Here is a 19314-nt window from a genome sequence, read left to right as displayed (position 1 = left end):
TATATTCTACTCACATGGTCTCATCATTTTGGAACTCCAGCTTCCCCGCTGCCAGCTCGTAGTCCTCTCCTCCTTTGGCAGTACCGTCCAGTGTTCTGAAAGGGACTGCCACCAAACCCCGGGCCCCAGACGTCCGCAGCACCTTGACCTCCATGACCCCCACACTCTCACTCACCCTCTGACTGGCCCCCTCGAATGTGAAGATCCCTTTAATAGACACAGACATTGCATCAAACTATATTTTAACGTGTTATTTTACACATCAATAAATACAGTTTATTCAGAATGGCTGAATTAAAAAGATAACTAAAGGTAAATCCTCCACAAATGCCAAAAGATGTAGGCAGCCCATTTGCCCATTCTTTAAAAAATATGTTTGTTTTTTTTTACAATGCACGACATTGCATTCACATCCATGGAGCTTTAGCCACGTTGCCGCATCTCAACAGCGGTTTGCAGTAGGCCAGAGAGCCCCATTCTTCTGAAAACCATGTCTAAGTACACCTGTGTAATGCAGACACAGAAAATAAAGGTTTAATTCATGATTTGGTGTGAATGTAATATGCATAAGGCGCTCCATGTGCTCTGAAGTTAGCTTGTTCCTAGTTTGTGAACTGTGTTCACAAATGATGGCAATAAAAGGATTCTGATTCTGATTCTGATTAACAATGAGCAATCTGCGCAGTGGCATGAGAAGAATGAAGTTTGGTCAGCGCATTTAACAGGTGACACTGTTGGAATGGGCTTAACCTGTGACTGTGAGGTAGGGACAGACAGCTGTGTATGTAGTAACAAAGCTATATGTGGTCTTAGTGAACTAAATAGCAAAGTTACCTCTGTTACTGTGGTAGCCTACTGTACTGGGCTTTTAACATCAATTCAACCAGTTGTCATTTACACTGAAGATCTGCTTTAGTCCTGGTCTTAGCTTAAACCTGGTCTAGTCCTAGATCTGTTATTAACTGCACTACAGTTAAAGCCTGGTTTCATCTTGTCACTGTGGTTTGTCTTGACTTATAGCTATATTTTCATGACTTTAAAAGTTGATTTTTGTTGTTGAATTGTACCAATTGAGAGTTGTTTGTGGATATTATGAGATAAAATGTCAAATTGAGGTGCAGTTTTGTCATCCAGCCCTCAGACCGAAACCTTCAGAAAAATCTGGCCCCCTGAAAAATGTAATTGAAGACATACAAACTAGGGATGGTATATCGGTTATAGAGGCGATACCGGAGGAGGATATCAGTCTGATATTGAAAATTTTGCTGATATTTGGCACTGGTATTTTTTCTGCACTGCCCCAGTCTGGGTGTGCCCAGGTGTTATTTCCAGTTTGTCCCAGTGTATCAGATTTGTCTTTTTGAGCAGACATAATGACTAAAATGACTAAAATATGAATTTATATCCCGAATAAATAAATGTTGTTATTATTACAAAAGCATTTATTTGGTCTGTACTATAGATATTTAATATCGGGATTGGCAAATATCAGTATCGGCTTAAAAATCTATATCAGACCATCCCTAAAACAAACAAGCTAACATTGTAGATTAGACTTCTGCAAATGAACTAGATTCTTGAATTGGTTAATATTTTAGTCTTCTCACAGATGTGAATGCTCCTGGTTGTGTTATAATGTGCATTGGCACACTGAACTGACTAATTTCTTATCACAACTCTCTTCCATTACTCTTGTGCTACGTATATGACTGTATGACTGAAGTCAAATCAGAAACTCTTAACAATAAACTTTTAACAATAACCTTTTCAACGTTATTATTGCACTGATTGCAATCACACACCAGCAGAGCGTAAAAGGTCCTAACACTACTTGGGGACAACTTGCCACTTCCAGTAGAACAACTTAAAGAGAGGGCATTATGCAAAATTGATTGTTTTTAGCTTTCTACTATGTTATAACGTTGTTCCCTCATCAAAAACATGCCTGAAGAGGTTTTAGATGTCATTTATGCATGTTTCTCCCGGGCCCTATTTGAATCCTCATTATGGTTAGCTGTGAGATTCTGTGCAATCCTCAGTCTACAAGCCTAAGCAATCTATGCTTTCACAACAATTCTTGATCAATATAAAAAGGTATGATTCAAAACTGTAAACAAAAATATGACAAACCTGATACAATTTAAAGTAGTTTCATTAACGGGATACAGGATTAACTGATTGTGTTATGATAGCGCTCTGAAGAGGGAGTGATTTAGTTCAGGGAGCGAAGGGAGATTCAGAGCATCAAAAACGTTCTTGGTGATTTATAGCATTTTCAAAATAATGTATTCTCTAATGTATGGGCACCATGACTGGCATGCTACTTGGCATAGTGCGTTCCAGTGTTCTATCCACATACTCCTCGCAGAGGCTTCCTCAGAACATGGGGCTGAATGTTGCTGAACCCAGGCTGCTCTGACCCCATGTATCAGAAACATGTCGCTTTTACATTGGAGTAGAGCAAAATGCGCTCTAAGGAATGTCCAGCACATGGGCGTGCAACTGTGTCGCACAGCTACATAAAACCTCTAATCCAATGAAGTTGGGATGCTGTTCAAAACTTTAAAAAAATATAAAAATACAGAATACAATCATTTGCAAATTCTTTTCAAAGTATATTGAACTGAATAAACTACAAAGACATGATATTTAATTTAAAACTTTACTATCAACTTAACTATTGATTTTATGCAAATCACTCATTTTCAATTTGATGCCTGCAACCGTTCCGATAAAGCTGGGATAGGGTCAATAAAAGAATGGGAAAGTTGGGGAATGCTTAAAATACATCAGTTTGGAACATTCCACAGGTGAACAGATTAATTGGAAACAGGTGAGTGGCATCATCGGGTATAAAAGGAGCATCCCCGAAGGCCTCAGTCATTCACAAGCAAGGATTGGGCGAGAATCACCACTTTGTGAACAACTGCGTGAGCAAATAGTCCAACAGTCTAAGAACAATGTTTCTCAATGTACAATTGCAAGGAATTTAGGGATTTCATCATCTACGGTTCATAATATCATCAAAAGATTCAGAGAATTGGAGAAACCTCTGCACGTAAGTGGAAAAGCTGAAAACCAACATTGAATGCTTGTGACCTTTGATCCCTCAGGCGGTAGCGTATTAAAAACAGACATGAATGTGTAAAGGATATAAATACATGGGCTCAGGAACACTTCAGGAAACCATTGTCAGTTAACATCGTTCGTCACTACATCTCCAAGTGCAAGTTAAAACTGTACCATGCAAAGCAAAAGCTATGTATCAACAACACCCTGAAACACCGCCAGCTTTTTCTGGGCCCGAGTTCACCTGAGATGGACTGATGCAAAGTGGAAAAGTGTGCTGTAGTCTAATCAATCCACATTTCAAATTGTTTTTGGAAATCAAGGACGTCGTGTCCTGCAGGCCAAAGAGAAAAAAGGACTGTTATCAGCGCAATGTTCAAAAGCCAGCATCTGTGATGGTATGGGGGTATGTTAGTGCCCATGGCATGGGTAACTTGCACATCTGTGAAGGCATCATTAATGCTGAAAGGTACATACAGGTTTTGGAGCAACATATGCTGCCATCCAAGCAACGTCTTTTTCAGGGGCGTCCCTGCTGATTTCAACAAGACAATGCCAAGCCACATTCTGCACGTGTTACAATGGTGTGGCTTCGTAGCAACAGTACTAGTAATAGTAATAGACTGGCCTGCCTGCAGTCCAGACCTGTCTCCCATTGAAAATGTGTGGCGCATCATGAAGTGCAAAATACGACAACAGAGACCCCGGACTGCTGAGCAACTGAAGGTGTACATTCAGCAAGAATGGGAAAGAATTCCTCCTGCGAAGCTTCAACAATTAGTGCCCTCAGTTCCCAAATGCTTATTGATTGTTGCTAAAAGGAAAGGTGATGTAACACAGTGGTAAACATGCTCCTGTCCCAGCTTTATTGGAACATGTTGCAGACATCAAATTGAAAATGAGTGAATATTTGCATAAAAACAATAAAGTTTATCAGTTTTAACATTAAATATCATGTCTTTATAGTTTATTCAGTTCAATATAGGTTGAAAAGGATTTGCAAATCATTGTATTCCGTATTTTTTTTTTTTTTTTAGTTTTACAAAGAGTTCCAACTTCATTGGAATTGGTGTTGTATACAATATTGCTTCTTTCCTCATGGCATCAAAGAGCACGAGGCTTCACCCACACGGAGATCCAGAACATACATGTGGATTTTGTTGTGCGTATTTTGCTTTGCTCGAGTCCAAAGGCTGCACATTTCTGATACATGGGGTCGGAGACTCTTGGGTTCCACATATGTTCTGCTCTGTTCTGTGGAGGATAAGCAGGGGCACCACGGGGACTGCGTGCTCAGCACACAGCATGCCAAGGATTGACCAGCCACAGTGCCCACATGCAGCCTTGATGTGATATAGAAGGAAAATCACTAACTGAACAAGCACTGGTGTCTGCACAAAACTACAGGTCCTTTTTGGTGCGATGGTCTCTTATGACCATAGCCTGTATGACAGATTCTATGCCTGAACAAACATCTCCATTTGGGTGAAGGCAGGAAGGAGCCGAGAGGGAATCAGTGGCAGTAAGGGGAGGCACCGGAAGAGGCATGAGGGGTTACTAGCCTCCTCTAGAATGGCCAATGCACCTCCAAAGTTCCCCCAAAGATTTTTAACCCACATTCATAGGATATTCAATCTCAACTAAAAATGTTCAAATGGCTACCACAAAGTGATACGTTCGTATCCATATAAGGCTCTAAATTAACATGTTGAAGACTCCTCCGACCAAAAATGTCTGGTGCTGCCTCTGGTGGCAGTACATCTTGATGGAGTGTTCGGGCAAAGAAGTGCACTCCAAGTGGAGGAAATGTGGCTGTTTATTGCAGCAATACCCAGATGCCATATAAGAAGGAAATTACCTGATTGATTAAGTTATATTATCTCGTAAAATAGATAAATAGGCTAGCAAAAAGTAATAGGCTGGCAAAAGTATTACATTCCCTCACAGATAAGACTTTCTTTTTTTTTTACTCTCACTACAACCCCTAGTTTTGTTATCTTGTTACCAGGGAGAAAAAAAAAAATTAATGTGCTAACTTCAGCCAAAACATGAGAGGGAATGGGAATTAAATTGATTTCTTTATTTTGCCTCTGTTGTTTTGTTTAAGTTTAAGGTTTAAACAGTGCAATTAGCTGTACTATACATTATAAGGAGGGTTAATATTTTAATGTAATTATAAACACAAACATTGCATAAATTAACTCTATCTGCAAATGGATGCGACCATTAGTCCTGGACACACATCTCCTTCACTGTGGTTCTCCTCGAGCTTTTTTTTTTTTTTTTTTTTGAGGTTTTCCTTGCCGAGAAGGAGGGTCAGTTCTCCATTAGCTTGTTTTCTGTTGATTAATTTGTTTGTCTGTTTCTGTTTCATGGTTGATTTTCTAACTTTCTGTTGGTTAAATCAAATATCATGTTCAGCCCTAAGAGGAAACTGCTGTTGATTGACTGCTGTGATTTTGGGCTTTACAAAAATAAACTGAATTGAGTTAAATTGGGCTACAGTGCACATAATAAATTCACGCGACATTCAGTTATCAGCACTGCCATGTCATGGCAGTGCTGATAACTGCCATGGCCTTTGGGGCCAGAGGAAACACTGAATTTATTTTATTTTAACATGCTTGTCTATAATTTTCTTTTTAATCTCCTGAGACAGCTCTTTCCTTTGCTTCCTCCATGTTGAGTGTGGTACACACCATGTCACCAAACAGCACAGTGACTATCTTTAGCCCCATATATAGGCCCACTGACTGATTACAAGACTGTAGACACCTGTGATGCTAATTAGTGGACCTTTGGTCACATTATTTTCAGTCTTCTCTACGGGTACCATCATTTTTGTCCTGGCCTGTTTCATGAGTTTATTTTTTTAAATAATTCTTTTGAAGCATGGATGAAAAGCAATGTCTGACTTTCATTGGTTAAGTTTCATAGAATTTTTATTTATTATTACATTTGTCAGAATCAAGTTATTTCTGTGACCATTGTGAGTTTTTCTTTCATTAACCGAAGGGTACCAACAATTCTGCCCATGTGTGTATTACAGTATCAAATATTTTACTGAAGTAGGAGTAATAGTGTCTGAAAAGTACTCTGTGATGTACAATTTTATTTAAAAGTTACACAAAAGTAAATGAAACTGAGTATACCCACCTCTTGCACAGTTACAATACTAGGGAAGGTGTATGGACTTAAAAAACAGGGAGTTGCTTCAAGGACTACTACTTGCTAATGTGCAGTATTACTGCAACATATGCAAATGAAAAACTGCAGCTATGTTTATGATTAGAAATCTACATTATACAAAATCAATACATACATACAGATCAATGCTTGAGTTAAAGGTCCTGTACCCAATTTTTTCCTTTTTTTTTCAGAAAAAAGTTTTGCCCCCAGTACATCTATATTGTATAAGCAGCTCTCGAGGTCAAATATGTCAGCTGCAAACTCTATGCATCTAATTCTATTCTATTCTAATTCTAAAGCATTTAACTGTCAGATAATCAGGAAATGCACATTAGCATGCTAGTTGTTGTTAGCTATACCATTATGGGAAACTCTTCACTACTTATAAACTCACCATGGTGAATAATTAGGATCCTCTGAATGCATAAGGTAAGTGAGGAATAACTTTGGACCACTGCAAACTGTTTAAAATGTACTAGTACTGTTTATTTATTTATTTATTTTTTTGACAGTAAAAATTAGGTACAGTACCTTTAACTCATTCAATGTCAGTGGAAGAAGGGTTATTAAAACTCGTACCTGCATGGTCATCATCATAGATGGTCACTGTGGCTGTGGGGTTTTTGCCCAGGACAGCTTTGGGTGTGACACTGGGGTCCGGGGTGGCAGCACCTATCTCAGGGTAGCCAACCACGCGCGGGTTACTCAGGTGAACGTAGAAGTACTCATCCTCTTCAAAGATATCATCATCAATCACTCCCACAGTGATCTCTGTCAGTACACACACACACGCAACAAATATATGACAGACAAAGGGCATTTTATCAGCAATGGATATTTTAGTTGACAAAAAGTTTTTATGAAGTATAAATCTTTGTATTTTTTAATTTTTTAATTTTTTTTTGAGTAATCCTGGAGCATTGTCTCACAAACTCTTTTTAGTCCTTGTGACTCATTAGTCATTATAAATCCATTCACTAGTATATAGTATTGTTGTCAAAAGTATTGAAAATCAGATACTCATTAGAGCTAGTATCAATACTGAAAAAGTCACAATAACAGGACAGAAATGAACTTTTCCTGGATAGTTTTAGAATGATCTTGAGCTGTATCAGAACAAATACAACACCACACATACTAGTATATGCCCACTATTGAACCTACCTGGATGACTGAGGAATTGAACAGTCATGTAATAGTCATGCCAAAGATATCCTATTGAAACTTTATTAAGGATCTCATATGTACAACAAAAAAACATTCAATAAGGTATCCAAATATTGGCTTTCAAATATTGGTTCAGTTGCTATCCAGTTTGGACACACAAATTTATGTAATAAGACTTTACTGGCTGTAGTCGACCCACAAAGTCTCATATTATTTGAATTTTTATTTATAAAAAGCTGTGGTGTAGTTACATGAGCGAATAAAATAATAGCTAGATAACACATTTGGATCAGTTCTATCTTATTTTATTTTTGTTTTAAGGAAATAAATATGATTTTAAATAATAAATTGCTTGGTATCAGCAGATAAGTATTGGAAATGAGAAAGAGGTGCATCCCTACTCAGAAAGGAAAACTTATTAAAGATGTTAATATGTTGTTTCCAGCAACTATAGCATTTTCAGAACGATTAAAGGTAACATGGTGATCTAGATATGTTATATGTTAGCAGTTAATACCAAATTGACGTAAAATACACCCTTATGAACTAAATCTTGACAAAAACTATAAATGTGTTTAGACCAAAGATTTAAACTGTATTCAAATTTGTCGTCAGAACAAACAAGAGCAGCTGTTGTTGTTTGTAAGGACACAACAACAGAAATTGAGCTGCGTGCTCCAGAAGGGCCCTGAGCAGCAGAAGAGTCTGAGCTTCACTGACATGTTTTTGGTAAATATGCCAGGAGATGTTGACACCAATGCCCTTTACCTTTAAGGGTCTCTCCGGGCTTGAACAGCAGCATGCCCTCTGCAAACTCGTAGTCTGAGCCAGCATTAGCGGTGCCATCCTCGGTGCGGTAGTCCACCTGGGGCAAAGGGGCACACACAGGAGGTGAGAGAAGCAAACAGGCTAAGAGGAGGAGGGAGTGAGTAGGCCTGTCACGATAACAAATTTTGAAGAGTGATATATTGCTGACGTAAATATAGACGATAAACCATAATACTGACACCAAACCATAAAGCACCTTTATCCCCAAAAGGTTTTCTAAATGTGCAATATTGTTAAAATAAACAGACAATGCTTCCTTGAACAGGAATGGGGGCCTTAGACATCATCTTTCACTTATCTATAACGCCATCCTCAGACCCAAAGGAACAAAGACAATAATATTTCTAGCCCGGATGCCAATAGGTGTGTAAGCACCCATTAAGAGCTGAATGAATATGCTAATTATGACTCAGGCACAGTGCAGACTAGCTCAATAGACCTAGCCTACATACAGAAACTGTAAACAATAGCTGTTTTCAGTTTCAGTGCAGTTAGCTCCACCTTTCAGATAGATGACGTGTCCACCAGCAATCTGACCAGAACTGAAGAAGTGGATTGGATGAGCAGCGGAACATCTTCACTCCTGCAACTTTTTTCTCTAGTTGACAGATTTCACTTTTGACTTTTACAATATTGTTAGAAAACTACATGAGCTGCAATAAACAAATAAATAAATAGCAGAATGCCACACGTAAGTAATGAAATTCTACCTATGAGCCATAGAAGTGCCCTTCAACCTTATCATTCTGCAAAAAAAGCACAAATTTCCCACTACAAAGAAAAGGTCCACACGATTAATACTGACCCCCAAAAAGTATTAAATTAATTAAAGTAGATTATTAAAGTAGTTATATTTATTATTTACTGAATGATAGGTCAATATAATTATTATTGTGACAGGCCTAGGGATGAGAGGGTCTCCCCAAAAAACATTTGGCCTGTAAATTTCAATAAAGTCAAAGTATTATAATTGAACAAGGACAGATGCATTATTTTAATGTTTGTTTGTTTTTTTTTGGTCAGTTTGCTCCCTCAACATACAAGCGTTCATGTGGAAACAACTAAATTGTCCAATCTGCACATAAATTTGGGTGAAATTTTTGTAAGATCTAATCTACTCAAGCAACATCCAAAATCTCATTTACCATGTCCAAAAAATAAAAAAAATACAAGAACAATATTATAGATAGATTTATATGTCTCAAATATGGTACATTTTGGTAATTTTGTGCACTGATTGACTCGCTGTGCCTGCTTTCTGCTGACATCCTGCTGTCAGAGGTGAACTAACTCTACTCCCCTTATTCACTTTATCTGGAACCATTTACACACTCACACACAGAGATTTAGATTTAGCCTATTTCAGAGCAGTAGCCTCATCCGATGGCAGCTGCCACCCTCCCACTGCATGTGAGAGCCCTATCCTCAGAAATTCCTTACAATAGGGCAAGATGAGTGGGTTGTTTTTAAACACAGGGTATAGAGTCTTTTTTTTTTTTTTTTTGGCTATGTTTTCATAACACAAGAGAAATGTTCAATGTTATGAATGTTTAGTAAACTTATAGTATAATTTCTACTCTTGTTGTTTTTTTTTCTTCTTTTTTTTTGCTAATGCCTCGTACATTGTGTATTTGTGTACGTGTTATCGGTCTTTGATTCTTTAAAGTGCAATATGTAACATTACAGATTCACACCAGTTGTGTGGACACAAACTCCGCTGAGCGGAGGTAGTTACATGGGCACAGACACTTCATAGCAGGACTCGTCGCGTGGGTAGACACTTCAGAGCGGGGCTGGTTGCGTGGGCAGACATTTATGAGCAGAGCTGGGTATGTGGGACAGGGTCTGGTGAGAGTGGAGCTCTATATTCTGTTGGGTGGGTTAAGCAGCTAACCATCAGCCATTACATATATGAAGTGAGCAGTGGAACATTAATAACAATAGTAAAATACTGTGACTTTTACGGGTAGGCAAGGAGATCTGGGGTGGACATTAATATTTGGATGATAACATATGTAATGTACTACATCAGAATCAGAATCAGAAGACTTTTATTGCCATAGTCTGTGAACACAGTTCACAAACTAGGAACTTGCTTCGGTGAAAAAGTGCAACATAAACACACTGAATAAATACAAATACAAATAAGGGCATGCACAAAGTTAAAAAGATATGCTTAAAAAATCAAATGAAATACTTAAAGGGAGAAATATATACAACAGCAGCATCAGAACAACAGTGCAAAGTGGCTTATTAAAGTGACCGGTGTTATAAAGTGTCCAGTTTAGTGCAGATGTTATAAAGTGTTCATGAGCCAAACAGCAGAGGGGAAGAAACTGTTCTTATGGCGAGGGGTTCTGGTCCCAATGGACCGTAGCCTCCTGCCAGAGGGAAGTGGCTCAAATAGTCCATGTCCAGGGTGAGAAGTGTCAGCTGCTATACGGCCTGCTCGCCCCCGAGTCCTGGAGACGTACAGGTCCTGTAGAGATGGAAGGCTGCAGCCAATCACCTTCTCAGCAGAGCGCACAATGCGCTGCAGTCTCTGTCTGTCCCTGGCAGTGGCCCCAGCGAACCACACAGTGATGGAGGAGGTGAGGATGGACTCAATGATGGAAGTGTAAAACTGCACCATCATCTGGACTGGCAGCTTGAGTTTCCTCAGCTGCCGCAGGTGGAACATCCTCTGCTGGGCTTTCTTAATGAGGGAGCTGATGGTCGGCTCCCACTTGAGATCCTGGGTGATGCAGGTGCCCAGGAAGCAGAAAGAGTCCACAGTGGTGATGGGGGAGTCCGTCAGGGTGAGGGGAGGCAGGGGGGCTGTGACTTTCCTGAAGTCCACAATCATCTCCACTGTCTTCTGGGCGTTGAGCTCCAGGTTGTTGCTGCTGCACCAGGACACCAGCCGGTCCACCTCCCTCCTGTAGGCAGACTCATCGTCATCCGAGATGAGTCCGATGAGGGTGGTGTCATCCGCAAACTTAACCAGTTTGACGGAGTCGTGGCTGGAGGTGCAGCAGTTGGTGTACAGGGAGAAGAGCAGGGGAGAAAGTACACAGCCCTGTGGAGATCCTGTGCTGATAGTCCGAGTGTCCGAGACATTCTTCCCCAGCCGCACGCGCTGTCTCCTGTCTGTCAGGAAGTCAGTGATCCACCTGCAGGTGGAGTCAGGCACATTGAGCTGAGCGAGCTTGTCCTGGAGCAGAGCAGGGAGGATGGTGTTGAATGCAGAGCTGAAGTCCACAAACAGGATCCTGGCGTAGGTTCCCGGGGAGTTCAGATGCTGGAGGATGAAGTGAAGGGCCAGGTTAATGGCGTCGTCCACAGACCGATTGGCTCTGTAGGCAAACTGCAGAGGGTCCAGGAGGGGGGAGGTGAGGGACTTGAGGTGGTGCAGGACCAGGCGCTCAAGCGACTTCATGACTACAGACGTCAGCGCCACAGGTCTGTAGTCATTAAGTCCAGTGATCCTGGGCTTCTTGGGGACGGGGACAATGGTGGACAGCTTGAAGCAGGCTGGGACATGACATGACTCTAGGGAGGTGTTAAAAATGTCCGTGAAGAATGGAGCCAGGTCCTCAGCACAGTGTCTAAGGGTGGAAGGAGAGACACCGTCTGGGCCCACTGCCTTACGGGGATTCTGCTTCCTGAATAGCTTAGTCACGTCCTGCTCCAAAACTGTGAGGACAGTGGGGGAGGAGGGGGGGTCCGAGGTGGGTTTGGAGGTAATGTCCATGATGGTGAGGGAGGAGGGGGAGGGGGAGGGGTGTGAAACTTCAAACCTCGCATAAAAGCCGTTTAACTTTTCTGCTAGTTGTTTGTTGTCCACGGCGGGAGGGACTTTGGGCCTGTAGTTGGTGATTTGCCTAAGCCCTCTCCAGACAGAAGCAGAGTCGTTGGTGGAGAATTGCTGCTCCAGATTGTACTTCGCTTTAGCCTTTTCCACCTCTCTGCTAAACGCATACTTGCAACGCCTGTAGCCCTCACGATCTTCTGCCCTGAAAGCCATCTCCTTTTCCCTCCTCAAATGTCTCAGTCTGGGTGTGAACCAGGGTTTGTCGTTGTTAAAAGTCACCCTGGTGCATGATGGAACGAGGACACGAGGACTTCTTTCAAGTGTAAATCACCCATACATTTTTCCATCAATCTTTGAAACATTGAGGGTGCATTAGTTACTCCCTGGGGCATTCGATTGAACTCCCAGAAACCAAGGGGTGTAACAAAAGCTGTTTTTGGTTTGTCTGCTTCATGCATTTCAATTTGGTAATAGCCCGACTTGAGGTTGAGGACTGAAAACCATTTGGATCCGGTAAGTGCTGAAAATGATTCTTCCAAGTTTGGTAATGCGTAGGCGTCTTTGATTGTTTGTAGATTGAGTTTGCGGTAGTCGATGCAAAGTCTAATATCTCCATTTTTCTTTTTGACAACAACTATTGGTGATGAGAAAGGTGACTCTGATTCACGTATTACACCAGTGTCAAGAAGCTCTCTGAGGTGTTTGCGAACAGCTTCTATATCTTGAGGATGAATAGGTCTTGCTCGGTGCTTAAACGGAGTGTCGTCATGAAGATTGATATGGTGCTTGACATGACTGGTACAACCAAAATCCAAGTCATGATGAGAGAATACATCGGACATAGCATTTAACTTTGCTGTGACTCTTTCTTTCCACTCTGGTGGTAATGGTGATTCACCAAAATTGAAGCTCAGCTTATTGACGTTCCCTGCTGCTGCTGGTCTGCTCACATGTTGCTCTGAAATGATATATTGGTAGGCTCCCAGCTCTGCTATGATAGACGGCGGTGGTATGAAGGTGTTGTGGTCTGACTCATTTCTCACAATAACTGGAACTTTGTGAGGTGAGCGAGCTGACAGGGCAACTAGACAGCTGCTTACGCACAAACCACCCGGCAGGCCTGATTCCGGATGTTGAACAATAGCGTACTGACTAGCTGGTCCAGCAGCATTAGCAGAGCCTTCAAGAACGACTGTGTGGCCAGCAGGAACAAGAATTGGTGACTTGCTGTTCAGAGTTACAACTCCAAGATGATTGCTGCAGCTTTGTTGGCAAGTTACATGAAGAGTTTGCAACACAGCCCGATAACCAGAGAACTGTGGCTGGAAAGAATAATTGTCACTTTGCCGGAAACTGTCATAAAGTGTTTCAAGAGTGTTCATACCAATGAGGATTGAAGTTGGAAATTTTGGTCTTGCATCAGGAACAATGAGTGCTAACGTTGGAACAGTGATGATGCTGCCAACAAAGTCTTTTGGAAATGCCATGGTTGTTTGAATGTATCCGAGATATGGTACATTTTGCCCCGCCGCACCTTCCACTTGGAGTAGATCTTGCAATGCTTGGACGGGTTGATCAGACAAGTGTTTATTGTAAAATGAGGCTGGTATTGTGGTTACTTGAGAACCCGTATCCAGAAGACATACGCTATTATGACCATTGACTACGATCTCAGCTGTGCATCTGGACCCGATGAGTCCTTTTGGTACTCTGGTTTTGTGTTTTGAACTTGGCTGCAGTTCTTTACATTGAACAGGAAGTTGGTTCTTCGCGGGACAGGCTGTGTCCGGCTCAGTTTCTGGGCGTCCCTCACCAGAAACTGAAGCTAGTTTAAATGTCCATATGCAGTGGGATTTTGCTTTTGCCACCCTTGCTGTTTGTCTTGGAACTGCCTGCGCTTTGTGTTAACCAGTGCAGGGTTTGGATCTGAATCACATTGAGGTCTAATGTGTCCATCTTCCCCACAGCGGAAGCAAAAACCAGGTTTCGGTTTTGAAGAAGCTGGTCTTGTGGATTTCACTGGTTTCATCTCTTCGTGTCTTTGAGTAGACTCTGGAGTCACAGGTAAGGATCTGGACTGACTGGTAGTGAGAGCAGCCAGCTGTTGTTGGATTGCAGTCATTTGTTGTGACAGTGTCTTTGTCAAATTTGTTAAAGCAATGCACAGATTTGTCTCATCTACACTTTGTACAAGTTGAATGTTTGTGGAAACTTTTTGTCTTGCTCCAAGATGTTGTTTCATTCTCAGAGTTTTTGCTGCTTCTCTGTCCTCTTCTGTGCGTAGAAGAAGTAAAAAGTCAGGAAATGAAGGTGGATTTGATTTTCTTTGTTTAAGTTGCAGTTCTGAAATTAATCCATTGTCCCAACATCCTCTACAAAATTGAGCTAACAAGCGATTGTCCATGTCTCTCTCTACCACTCCTCCTCTCCTCACAGCATGTTGTAGTGCCACCTGGAGTCGCTGCAGATATTCTGACGGCTTTTCACCATGATTCTGATAAGTGTCCATGAACTTAGCATAGAGTTCTTCCCCATCTTGAACCGTGCCATACGCAGATTCTAGCTGCTGTAGGTAGACCTCTGGCAGTGTATCGTGGCGTAAATGTTTTACCATGTCACAGGCAGGGGGCAGCAGGCTGTCACGAATTAGTCGGGTACGTTGGAGATCTGAGATGGCGGGATCACGCAGCACTAACTCGACGCCAGACCGCCAAGTTTCATAGTCCATTTCATGGTTTGGCCTGGGCACTTTACCAGAAAAAGATCGCAGACGGTGAGATGCATGGAACGAAGGTTCACTGCTCCGGACCACATGCTCCACGACGTAGCGCTGTACTTCAGGGGGATTGAGATCACCGGATGTGATAGATCGCCTCTCTGCACCCTGGGCACTATTAGGAACAGAAGCAGAAGTAGTGGGAACTGGTTGTGAAGGAGAACAGACTGATTCAGTTTGAATTAAAGGTTGTGCTTGTTGAATTTGTGATGGTCTTGGATCGGTTTGTTCAGGTTTTGGGACATTTTCAACTGCAGGTTGGAGCTGTGTAATGGACTGCTGTAATTGAGACATCATCTCACCTAGGACGACTGCATAATCTTTTCCAGACAACTTTGCTATTTCTTTTAAGTCAGACAAGTAAGTGTCGGTTTTTGAACCACCCAACTTGGAGGAATATATTTGAGATAAATTTTGAATATAGAATTTATTGCCTTCTTCTGAAGTGAATGTGTACGGCAGGAGTGGAGCTAATTTAGCGACTGACGACCCGGACACGTACTCAACAATTAACATGTGATGAAATCCCGACTCGCTACAATCAATAATATCATTGCGATTTACATCACCGTATTGCTCAAGAAAATCTAGAACTTCGGAAAGACAATGTTCAACTGCTCCATCAACTAAAACAGCGTTAGGTATTTTAATCGCAAGGTTTTCAAAAATTTCCATAATTAAATGGGATTAAATGGATGTTAAACTGAGGGATGGGTGAGATTGAATGCAACTATCGGGGTTTATTGCAACTTACTTACTATCACCAGCTCCTGGCTAGCTCGCCTGGCTAGCTCGCCAAAATGAATTGGGCTGAGTTTGACTGAAATCAGAAGACTGGGATTCGACTGCTGGAGCTGGTGTAGTAAGTAAGCAAGAGGCAGGAGTTATGTTGGGTACTGGCACCGTATATTGAAGTGAATAATACAACATATTTACAGAAACAAAAATAGTGAAACACAAAATAGTAATATAATAATAATGAAAACAATAATGAAACCCCAAATATTTACACTCTGCAGATTCGATAGGTAAGTGCACTTTAAGTTCTAGTTGGTCGAGATGAGTTAGTAGCAGCAGAAGGAAGAAAATGAAAAGAAGTACTCCAAACGGGTGGCGTCCACTTATTACTGACTTTCCAATGTTTGAGAGTATGAGTTCTTTGCGTAGTATCCGGTTGTATTGTTCATTGGAATAGTGTCCATTGGCTTTGATCACAGTTAAAGTCAGCAAAAGATTGAAAGAGTGGGGGGGCAGGCTGTGTCAGCCTCCTACCAGACCCGTAGGGTGAGATGATGAAGATGTAGGTTCCGGTCTTAGCTCGCCATCCTATTCAAGAACACCTGGCCAATTCCTCAGTTTAACATCGCATGATGGCGGCAACGGACTCCCCACGGACCGGAGGTTAGCTCTTTTCACAGCTGCCTCGGTAGCTTCCCCCACAGCTCTGACTGGGAAGCTGCCGGCACAGATTGAAAAGGTGGTCTGTGTGCTGTGATTGGCCAACGCGGGTCACGTAATTAGGGGTGCGGTTACGTATGGCACGTATGAGAGACGGAGGGCAGGAATAAATATATAAATGCAGCTTTTATATAAACAAAATTTAACGGCAGGTCAAAGTAGGAGTTTAGTAAAACTTTTTTAATAAGACAGAATTTCAACCTGGGTTACACTGTCCTCACAGAACTGAATGTATGACGTCACAGTGTCTGTGTACTCATCCAGACTGTCTGTGGCAGCCTTGAACACATCCCAGTCTGTAGTGTCCAAACACGTGCGAAGCTCCTCCACAGCCTCACTGGTCCACTTCTTAGAAGTCCTCACAGCAGGTTTGGAGAGTTTCAGCCGTTGTTTGTAAGCAGGGATGAGGTGAACCATGATGTGATCAGAGAACCCTAGAGCAGCGCGGGGCACGGCTCTGTAGGCTCCACTGACTGTTGTATAACAATGATCCAGCGTCTTCTACTCTCTCATCGGGCAATTAATAAACTGTTTATATTTGGGCAGTTCCTGGCTCAGATTTCCCTTATTAAAATCCCCTAGGATGATCAGTAAAGAGTTCACTCCACATCCAGAAGCTGCTCCGCGAGCACGTGCTTGGCCTCATGCGTGTCCACGCACGGAGGGATGTAAACAGCGGCCAGAATGAATGAAGTGAACTCATGTGGAGAATAGAAAGGCCTACAGTTCATGAAAAGATATTCCACGGCGGGAGAGCAGTGTTGGGAGATCACAGTCACATCCGTACACCAGGCGTTGTTGATGTAGAAACAGACACTTCCACCTTTCGTCTTTCCCCCGGAGAGTCCCCGTTGTCTGTCCGCGCGGAGGAGCTGGAATCCCTCCAGTTGAAGCGCACAGTCCAGGATACGCTCGTTGAGCCATGTCTCCGTAAAGCATAAGACGCAAGAGGAAGAGAAGTCTTTGTTTCTCCTCATCAGCAGCGCCAATTCGTCCGTCTTGTTGCTGAGTGAGCGAACGTTAGACAGGAAAATTCCAGGTAGGGGCGTGCGAGCGCCGCGTCTCCGGAGGCGCACCAAGGCCCCTGCCCGCTTTCCTCGTCTTCGGCGCCTCACTCTTTTGCCCAAAGAGTAAACAAAATCTACTGCAGGTACTAAAAAGACTGGCAGTAGATCAACAGGAGTTGTTGTTCTGATAGTTAAGAGCTCTTCACGGGTGTAAGAGCACGCAGACACAGAAAAAACACACAAAAACAAAAAACACACAGCGCACCAAATCACCAGGGCGACCGTACGTGGCGCCATCTTAAACTAAAGATAACTAAAGATAAAAGGTAGTCATTAAGTTGAAAATTACCACTGCATGACATTACAAGGTGGGACAGAGCAGTTTGAGCTTTGGAGATGTAGACAGACTAATAATAAAAGGTTACTCAAATAGGTATGTTTTTGATAAGGTCACAGCATATTATAACATGGCTTAAAGCTCACAAGAGTCAATTTTGCAGTGTATAGGACCATTAATGCAATGTCCCCACCAAGCCTGTAAACGTAACAGGTGTGCATGTTGGTATATACCTTGACAGTGACTCCTGGGTCTCCTCCATTGCGGGACACACTCAGTTTGAGCGATCCACAGTTCTCAAAGCACTGGTACAGAGCAGGCTCAAAGTCCAGCCGCACTGTGTGGGGATCATCCTCCTGGGCCTGGGTCTCTGGGCTGCTCACCACCTGATACATACACACACACTCAGGGAGAGGACCGGGGACTATGTGCTGTTTATTTCAGTCCTCTTTGGTCAGTGACTAGTTTCCCTGGGATCCTTATCATAAAAATGTATACAAACAGGAACATCCCATTTTATAAAGCATAAATTCAATGCAATGAAATCAAATTTTAATGAAATGAAGATCCAGTTGTTTCAGATGGGGGCTTTTTAATGTGGAGGTGTAAGCCAAACAGTAACGTGCAATGAGATTCATGGCTGGTGAGACACTGATGTCGTCACAATCAGATTTACAAACATGTGTAAACCAGGTGTCGGCAAGTAAATTTGGCCCCGGGCCAATTTCTCTCCCAGTAAGTGACTTGGGGCCAGAATAAAAAATAATTTAATAAAAGTTCCGAAGTCCGTATGAAATAGCTCTAATGGTATGAAATTAGAAGCAAGCTGGTTTTGTATTGTTTTTTTTGTTTTTTTTGTCCTTATTCTGGTTTCCTACTTCTCAGTGGATTGAAGTCATTAAATTTCTTACAATTTTGTACCACTCTGTTTGAAAGCCGAAAGTCCACTTTAGAAAACTGCTTGAGCTTTAATATGTAATCTTCCTCCATTTAAAAACTAGGGCCAGACAAGAAGAAAAAAGTGGACGGATTGCTAAACTTGACTTGCTAAGTCTAAATTGTTGCTTGCTGTTACTATTCTGCTGCCCCAGGAGATGCAAGAATCCCTGGGCTCACAGGTGCCCCTACCATGAGGCCAGGTGACTATGTGCTTCACCCGACGCCTTTTCAGACGTTCAGCAATAGATGTAACTGCTGAGCGTACAGCCCAGTCAGTCCATGGTGAGGTACGAACGGCTGGTGCTTGTCCGCACATCTCTTCTCAGTATTTGAACGGTAAAAGTAAAAATTCAGCGACTTTGACTAAAATAATAATTAAAATTGCAAAGTTAAATAGAAAATAACTTTATTGTACATATCATTGGATAAATATAACCATTTCATTAATTTTTCTCTGTGTTGATAGGTAAGGCACGGCTTCAGCTGCCTCCCCTAACTGCACGTTGTTGAAGCCAAATCTTAGTTCAGAGGAATACATTGGGCTATTCTTTTGTGTTGAATGGTACTGATTAAATATCTGTTGTGGTTATGTTCTTAAAGCCAAGATTAAAAGCAACATTTACATGTTTTAGTAAGAAACAGTTACATCAAATGGAAAAATCATGACTGTTGCCCACAAAATAAAAATATGACAGAGGGATTTTCATGAATTTGTCAGACGCCCACACAACACAACAGCTATTCTTCTTAA

At 41.9% G+C, this 19314-nt stretch overlaps 1 protein-coding gene across 1 annotated transcript in view; it reads right to left on the bottom strand.

Moving 5' to 3' along the window:
* Positions 1-19314, bottom strand: part of LOC117386261 (sodium/calcium exchanger 1-like) — a 199337-nt gene that overhangs the window by 81729 nt on the left and 98294 nt on the right. The window contains exons 8-11 of the mRNA XM_055229116.1: positions 17858-18010; positions 8194-8290; positions 6838-7029; positions 15-207 (exon numbers count right to left, since the gene is read on the bottom strand). Of these exons, the coding sequence (XP_055085091.1) occupies positions 15-207; positions 6838-7029; positions 8194-8290; positions 17858-18010 (635 nt within the window). The remainder of the gene's footprint in view (positions 1-14; positions 208-6837; positions 7030-8193; positions 8291-17857; positions 18011-19314) is intronic.

The sequence above is a fragment of the Periophthalmus magnuspinnatus genome, chromosome 18 (assembly GCF_009829125.3).
Source record: "Periophthalmus magnuspinnatus isolate fPerMag1 chromosome 18, fPerMag1.2.pri, whole genome shotgun sequence".
Taxonomy (NCBI): domain Eukaryota; kingdom Metazoa; phylum Chordata; class Actinopteri; order Gobiiformes; family Gobiidae; genus Periophthalmus; species Periophthalmus magnuspinnatus.
Note: the sequence above shows the minus strand (reverse complement) of the source record. Positions and strands in the feature narration are given on the sequence as shown.